General features: G+C 42.9%; 1 protein-coding gene across 3 annotated transcripts in view; it reads left to right on the top strand.

Annotated features, from left to right (window-relative positions):
* Positions 1-8,317, top strand: part of EBF2 (early B cell factor 2) — a 180,462-nt gene that overhangs the window by 138,351 nt on the left and 33,794 nt on the right. For all 3 annotated transcript variants that reach the window (XM_015593282.1, XM_006916957.1, XM_006916958.1), the window contains 3 exons: positions 2,795-2,912; positions 4,410-4,540; positions 5,470-5,596. In XM_015593282.1, coding sequence (XP_015448768.1) covers positions 2,795-2,912; positions 4,410-4,540; positions 5,470-5,596 — 376 coding nt within the window. The remainder of the gene's footprint in view (positions 1-2,794; positions 2,913-4,409; positions 4,541-5,469; positions 5,597-8,317) is intronic.

The raw sequence follows: 8,317 nt of genomic DNA, 5'->3' as shown, positions 1-8,317 counted from the left end.
AGGAGCATTAAAGTACAGTATGACAAGAAGCTTGTGGAATGAATTAAAGTGGTCTCAGTGAGATTGCTCTTACATCTACATAATCCTCAGGCCGACAGGGATCTCCTCAGTGTGCCCAGTATAGCTCATTAGCAATTAAAGCCTTAAGCACCCTTTCATTTTTGGTTTTCTCCAGCGATGACAGCTAATTCTTTGAAAATTCACTCACATACACAATTTACCAAAGTGGTCTGATTCCTTTTTTTTCTCTATCTTCTCCTTTTCTTTTTGGAGGGTAAGCATATGCAGAGAATAATGCTTTCAACCCTCACGTTCATCTCAATCCCAAGAGCAGGAGGTGGCTTCTCTCTCCCTTCGACTATGACGCCATCTTATGCTCTGCTGAGATGGCCCTGATAAGGCCTTGTGCCTTCATGCACTTGCTGAGACTGATGAGTAGCCCCTTCTTATGGTGGCTACATGATAGGAGCATGATGGAAAGACTCTCCCCAGACTCTTAACATGGTAACATGGACACAATTGGAAACAGACCCAGAGCTAGATAGGCCGAATCCCTGAATTGTGAGCAATTATATTGATGATAATTTTCTGAATGACAACTGAGGTTCCTTTACATTTATTCTGATGTCACAGAGAGGCAGGGACACCATACCTGTAGTGCATTCACAAGTGAGGAATTGTGGGAGAAACATGTAGCCGACTAAGGAACACATTATTCTGTTGTCTTTGAATCTCCAGGGCCTGACATAATATTCTACATGTAGCAGGAACTCAATGAATGCTTTTGCATTGAATGATTGAAGCCCACTTATGTCCGTGCAAAATTTCCTGTGCGCTACTGTCAGGCCTATGACACCAGTCTAAGTGAAATACTTTGGGGACCTAAGGTTTTAGGGATTCTCTCAAACCCCTATTATACTCAAATGCATATTTAAAAAATTTAAAAGATAGCTAAAACTCTAAGTTAAAAAAAAAAATCAGAAGAGTGTCGTCAAGGAAGGGTAGTGGGTAGGATTGACTGAGAAAGGACACAATGTGACTTTCTGGGGCAGTGGAAAGGTTCTATATCATGATATGGTGCTGATTACTTGGGTGTATTCATTTGTCAAAATTGTGCAACTAAGATTTGTGCATTTCAATGCATGTACATTTCACCTAAAAATGGGGATTCATTGTACTATTCTGTTTATTTCATTTGCTTGAAATTATTCATGGCAAAAAAGTTTAAGTGCCATCTAATGCATCTTATTTCATATTAGGAGGTAAGGCAGGGTCAAGGTTTTTTCCATTTTCATTTAATAAGTAAGGAAGGGGTGGCAGAAAATTACAAGTCGAATATCATCAAATTTAATTTTGGGGTAGACAGGGAGACAGGAAGAATCACTCTTAAACATGGCCCCTTATTATGTACCTATTCAATGCCTTTCCTCAAAAGGTATATATATACATATACACACATACATACACACACATATGTATGCATGAATATGTATATAACAAGTTCCTTTCTCAAAAAAAAAATATCGCCATGCATAACAAGTAGACAAGTAGACTCCTATCCAGGGTGGCTCATCTTCCTGGATCAAGTAAGTAGGTGGTGGGTATGTTCAATTCCACTCACTTCTGCTACACTTTACCGACTTATCTGACCTTAGCCTGTCTCTGCCTCTTTGAAATTCTCCCACACCCTTCATCTGCAGCACACACACAGAACTCATTTCAATCTGAATCCTTGTGCCACTTGTTTTATGTGTAAACTGTGTTTCTCTAGCCTAAAAGTAAGCTCCTTGAGGAGCAGGGTCACGCCTTGTAACTTTTGGTACCCAGCCCCTGTGTCTCCCTTTCTAGAGCCTCCTCAAAGTCTTCGACTATGGAAGGCGTTCAGTGAGTAATGTCATCTGTTCTATTGACTGGTCAAACAAGGCACAGGCGAAGTGGTTAGGAAAAGAACTCATTCAGGCTATGCATGGAATGGTTTACACATATTATCTCATTTTTATCTTTATTTTATCTCATTTAGCCCTCGAAATAGGCATTGTTTAGGCATTGTTTATGTTTTACATATGAGAAAAATGGAGATTTGAAAAGGTTAAGTAATATGTCCAAGGTTATAACTTAAGGAGTAGCAGGCGTGGGGTTTGAGTTTAGTTTTACCCGACTCCAAATCCACGCTCTCACTACTCTACACCCATCACTTCCCCTTCCTCGGGGTAAATGGTCTACATGCTCAACACTGAATTCCAGTAACCTTATCTTCTCATCTCTGCCACTGCTCTCTAGTGGGTGGGGACACCACAGGCACATCATCAGGCAGCATCTCCATGCCAGCATTGCTTTAGCGCATGTCAGAAGTGCAAGAACCCAGTCCTGAGCTTGGAGAAATGACCTCCCAGCTGGTGCTTAGTTCTTAGCTTCCTGATCACACACAATCGGCTTCTTGTTGCCACTGCAGCCCGAGGGTCTGCAATGGTTGTCCAAGGCCTTTGACAGTGAGCTAGGTGACTAGAATCAGCAGGCAGAAGGCCAGTGTCCTAATTTCATCACCTGGGCACAGTTAGAACACAAATACGTGACAGTGTATGGGTGAAGGGTGGTACCTTTTCCAATGAAGCTCTGCCATAATTATAGTAGGAAGACAATCTGTCAATATGCTGAGAGCATGGCCCTGTCCCCAAATTCTGTCCTGTCTCTCATTAGCCATATGGAAGTCTGGCAAACAGAATTCTGGTACATTTACTACTTTATGTGAAACTAACTCCACACCGCCTTTTTTTTTTTTACTTTAAATGTGCAGGTTGTGTTATCAACAACGGTGAATGTGGATGGACACGTGCTGGCTGTTTCCGACAACATGTTTGTTCATAACAACTCGAAGCACGGGCGGCGAGCGAGGAGACTGGACCCGTCAGAAGGTAGGCCGTCTGCGGTCTGCGCTGCGCAGGCAGACGAAGATCTTCACAAACTTCCTCATTTGAATTTCAGATTTATGGTTCTGAGTAGGAGTGGAGAAAGTACACAAGACCATGCCTTAAGTGAAGTTGTAAACACCAACGCCACACACGCCCCGATGCTCAGGCCCCCATGCCTCAGACTCACCCATTCAGTTCTGTGTTTTTCTTTTTGCTAGACTGGTATTTCGGGCAAAGGTAAGCCTATGACATCTTAGCTAAACAGGAACATCGCAGTGCCAGACATGTATGAATAAGTGTCAGATGTGCCCTTAAACAGATTGTGGGCAAAACAAAACAATGTGCAGAATGAAACTGACACTAATTGATTTTTGTTTGCTTGGACAAGAAGAAATCATGGTCTGCTCTGCATAGTTTTCCATGTGCATTAAAGTAATTAGAAATACCAGTAACTGTTAAACTTCAAGTTGTTTGAAAAATTAAAGTATATTAAGGAAAATAACTGACAAACCTAAGTGAAGTCCATCTAAGTTCTTCTCCTTCCTTCCACCCTCCCCAGCTCACTGGTGTAGGAGGCCTTGTACTATAGAATGCGTGGCTAAAACTAGGCAAATATTTTAGTGTGATGTTTGGCTCTGTATTGCCCACCAGCCCCCACCTCGACTCAGCCCTTAAAATGTGTCTTGTATCATTTTAAATAGGAATTAATGAACTGAAAGAAAATGATTGAATCAGTAAAGAATTTGGAGTGGTGTTAATTCTCCCACAGTGGGCACCGAAGGGGAGAAGAAAACCCTCGGGTTCAGAACTAGGAACCCATCCAGTTTCTTTTGACTGATTGGATGTGATTGACGGGCTGTTCAAAGGGGGCTCATGTTTTTGGAGTCCTGCCAAAGTTCTTTTCCACCTTTGACCCTGTCAGCTTTGGAAATGGAGTGATGGATTGACTTTAGTTATGGCCTGAAAACCATATTGGGTTCCTGTTGGGACATAAAGTCCAGAGGCTTCAAACATATGGAAGAAGACGGGAGCGGGGGGGAATCCTTTTGACAAAGTTAGGGAAGCGATTAGAAATTGTCTCCTGATAGAGCTGGAAAAAGCCTTCACCTATGATAGATGTGGCTTTCTCCTTCTCTCTTTAGCACATTAACTGGCCTTATAAATCTTAACATCTTGGGGCAGAGGAGGTGGAGAGAGAAAAGAGATTTACACATTTCCAGTGTGGTCAACTTATAAAAATATGGAGAAAAACAACAGAGTTCTAAAAACACCCTTTGCACAATTAGCTAAGTGTTCCATGTTTTCATATATAGTGGTCAACTCATTAGGCTTTAATGACCTGGTGAAAACCAACAACCAATTAGGGAGTGACGGCAAGTCAGCGAAACTCAACTTGAGCTTCTTGGAATGACCAACAGCTTTCAAGAGCAGCCAGTCCCCAAAACTCCAAACTTCAACCACCGAAGGGCAGACGTGACTCCTTCTTTTCTATCTTCTTAGCTACACCGTGCATCAAAGCCATTAGCCCAAGCGAAGGCTGGACCACAGGAGGAGCCATGGTCATCATCATTGGGGACAACTTCTTTGATGGCCTCCAAGTGGTGTTTGGGACCATGCTTGTATGGAGCGAGGTAGGCCAAGGCAACCGCTTCCCTGATATTCTTTGGCCCAAATGCTGTTTCGTTCTGGGGAAACTAGTAATTCCTAGAGCACTGGCAGCATGAGTTCACGTTATTGAGTACCTGCTTTGAGCAGGGCACTGAAGGCTAAAAGACATGTATGCCATAGTTTACTGCAGGCATGGATCCCTTAACAGGTAAATATTCATCGCAATATTATTTATAATTGTGGAACATTAGAAATAGCCTAGATGTTGAATAGTAGAAGAATGATTAAATAATCATTCCACCTTTAAAAATTGTGTTTTGAAGAAAATCTATGGCTAGGAGAAGAACGCATGTTTGTGCTGTAATGCTAAGTGAAAAAAAATCAGGACAACAGTGTCTATGCATGTAAAATATATTTATATGATACACATTCATAGAAAAGTACTGAAAACACACCGAAGCCTGATAATGGTTGTTTTGGATTATACAATGTTAATATTTTTCTTCATATTCTCTGTAATTTCCAAATTTTCTAAAGTGGAAATGTTCTACTTTCATATTGAGAAAGCCAACAAGACATGTTACAGAAAGATAAATAACGATGCTATGTTGAATATGGAAATTGCCAAATCCATACGTGAGGTCATAGCAGTGTAGGACTTGGGAGGAGGGAGTGACCTTAGGGGTGGGGGCAGGGTGGGCATGGGAGGTGGCTGGGACTTGAGCTGGGCCAGCAGGAGGGAAGAGACCTAGACAGGTTAGCTGAGAGAAAGTTTTGGGACGAGAGAGAGAAACATGTGAGACACAGGGACGGGGTGGTCAGAGCATTTGGGGTGTCGTGAGTACCCCAGTCTGCCCCGGTGGGAGTACTGGTGGAGAGACTCATGCTCTCGGTATCCCCGGTGATAACTTGTGTAATAGGTGTCTCATTTCCCTGCCCATTCACTCCTCAGCTAATAACTCCTCACGCCATCAGAGTGCAGACTCCTCCTCGACACATCCCCGGAGTAGTGGAGGTGACACTGTCTTACAAATCCAAACAGTTCTGCAAAGGAGCTCCAGGGAGGTTCATCTACACAGGTAGGTTTGAAAATTATTCCAAGAGGGACTGGCTCCTAGTTCACCTTTGCACTCGTTCCCAGTCTCACCGCTTCATAATCATTCTAACTTTTCTAGGTCTTTCTGCTACTGTGCAGAAAGTGAACTGGATGATAGGCAGTGAACGAGGAAGTGTAGGCTTGATTTTAAATTTGTATTTGACTCAAGCAATTTCTGTGTGTTCTGGAAGATGGTCATAGCAGCTCATTTCAGGAGGACAGTCTTATAAATTTAACTCTGCTGGAACCATGCTCAAAAAGACTTTTGTCTAAGGAACCATACAAAAATTAGACAAAGTTGCCGGCTATAACTAAATTTTCTTGAAAAGGGTTCAAGAAAGTTGCCCACTAATGCTGCAGAGTGATTCAAATTATCTTAAAATTTTATGAAGTATAAATTATCTATTAGTTCAATATTTGTTGAATATCTGCATTGTATCTACTACATTTTCTAGGCAGAAAGTATAGTGACATATAACACTTAGTTCCTATGTGGAAGTTTAGAACTTTTGGAGGAGGCAGCGGTATGTTGCACAGAACAGCTGGAGAATTAGCATATTCAAAACATTTGGTGTTTCCAATGAATGGAGTAGGAGTTCCAGGAGGAGAGAGTTTAGTGTGGGCTAGAGTGGAGATGAACGCTGAAGACTATTTTTAAGGATGAGAAGGATTTGGCTAGGCAAGGAGAAGGAAGAATGTTCTAACAGTGGGAATTTCATGTGCAAAGGCCCAGAGGGTGAGGTGAGCGGTGCCTGGAAGAGAGGGCTGGCTCCACGGCTATGGCAAAGTTCGGGTAGAACTTAAACCAGAACTCAGCCTAGATGAGCGAGGCACAGGAAACCAAAACACAGCTTAAAAGTTCTGTTTGGTACCTATAGAAGTCAGACTCATAGAGACAGAACGCTGAATGGTGGCTTTTGGGGGTGGGGAGGAGGGAGAATGGGAGCTGTTGTGAGATGGGCACTGAGTTTCAGTTTTGCAAGATGAAATGAGTTCTGGAGATGGGTGGTGAAAGCACTTGACACTATTAAACTATATACTTAGAAATAGTTTAAGATGGTAAGTTTTGATATGTGTATTTTATCACACTTTTAAATAATGGGGGAAAACACTTTGTATGGGAGTTTGGACTTGATTTGGCAAAATGTAAGATGACATTGAGGGTTCCCATGCTAGGGAAACGAGTACTGTTGATATAAAGACTGATTTCGTCGGGGGGAAAACTGAAGCCAGGGAGACCAACTAGGATATTGTACTTTAAGAGAGAAAATAGTGATTGGAGAGAAAAAAAAGATATAAACCAAGAAAGTATATCAAACATTTTATGAATTTTAGTAACATTACTTTATAGTGTGTTCTCTCATTTGTATTCGGCCTCCTGTTCTTATCTACAGGCAGATATCAATTAGGAGTAGATAGAAGAGGGTGGGAAGAGATGGTCTCAGAAGGGAGTATAGGGGACGGAAGAAGTGTAGGTGGCACTTCCGGAGCACCAACGTGCAGGGCTCAGGATGACAAGGAGGAGCCTGCGAAGGAGACCGAGCAGGAGCAGTGGGTGGGATAGGACGGCACCAGGAACATGGGCCGTCCCTGAAGTCAGGTGAGGAAGGGGTCTCACTCCAGGATTCTCTCCATGTATAGCGCTGCAGCACCTCTGTTTTCCCAAATACACCTGCTGTATATGGATGGCCTGGAAGGAGAGAGGTCAGACTAATACCAATCATAGTGCAACCGCTCCTCAACTCTCTTCCGAAGTAGTGAACAATCGTGATACTCAGTGGGGCTGTGGACGTTTGGAGCCTAGTGTTGTGTGTGTGTGTGCGAGCGTGCATGTGTTAACTTCCACTGAAAGCAGAGGTTCTCACCCTTGGCTTCACTTTAAATCACCAATGCCCATGCTGGACCCCAGACCAATTAGATCTGAGTCCTTGAAGGTAGGACCCAGGTATCAGTGTAATCCTTTTATTTGTTGAACAAACATCAGCTCCATATGATTCTCAAGGCACAAAATCAATAATATCAGTATGCCTCTAACAGCTTTCGGGTCTAGAAGAGATAGTCATTTGTAGATTACAATAATTGGTTTGAGTCCCATAAGAGATATAAATGCAAAAAGGCTTGTCAGAGCGCTGAGCAGGGAGTGGCTGAGTTTGGGGAGTCAGTGAAGGCTTTCCAGAGGAGGGGACAACAGAGTGACATTTCAAAAGCGAAGTGGGGACTTCCCAGACAGAATAGAAGAGGCTATGATCCACAGGTCATGGAAACACAGTGCCTGGTGAAAGAGGAGCCCACATCACCATAAAAATAATAGATGTCATGTTACATGTAAATTCAAAGAATCTTAGCGATGATGAGACATTGAAGATCATCCGGTCAAACTCATTTTTTGCTGATGAGAAAATTGGGACCCAGGGAGAAGTGACTTCCTCACAGTTGTCCACTGAACTCAAGGTGGATTCAGAGCAAGGACTCAGGTCTCTGGCCATCCCACCTGGTATCTTTAATTTAGCCATGTAGTGTCGGCAAAGAGCTCTCTTTTCGTAACATGCTGAGCCATTATCGACTTACTCATGAGGAGAGTGTTGGCTGAGCATGCACAGTGTGCTCAGCGCTGTGCCGTGTGCTGGGCTCATTTCAGACAAGTGGGGCCAGAGGGATCCTTCTTTCCTCAACGTTAAGATACAGTGATTTAAGGTGAACCGCT

The sequence above is a fragment of the Pteropus alecto genome, unplaced genomic scaffold (assembly GCF_000325575.1).
Source record: "Pteropus alecto unplaced genomic scaffold, ASM32557v1 scaffold166, whole genome shotgun sequence".
Lineage (NCBI taxonomy): Eukaryota > Metazoa > Chordata > Mammalia > Chiroptera > Pteropodidae > Pteropus > Pteropus alecto.
Note: the sequence above shows the minus strand (reverse complement) of the source record. Positions and strands in the feature narration are given on the sequence as shown.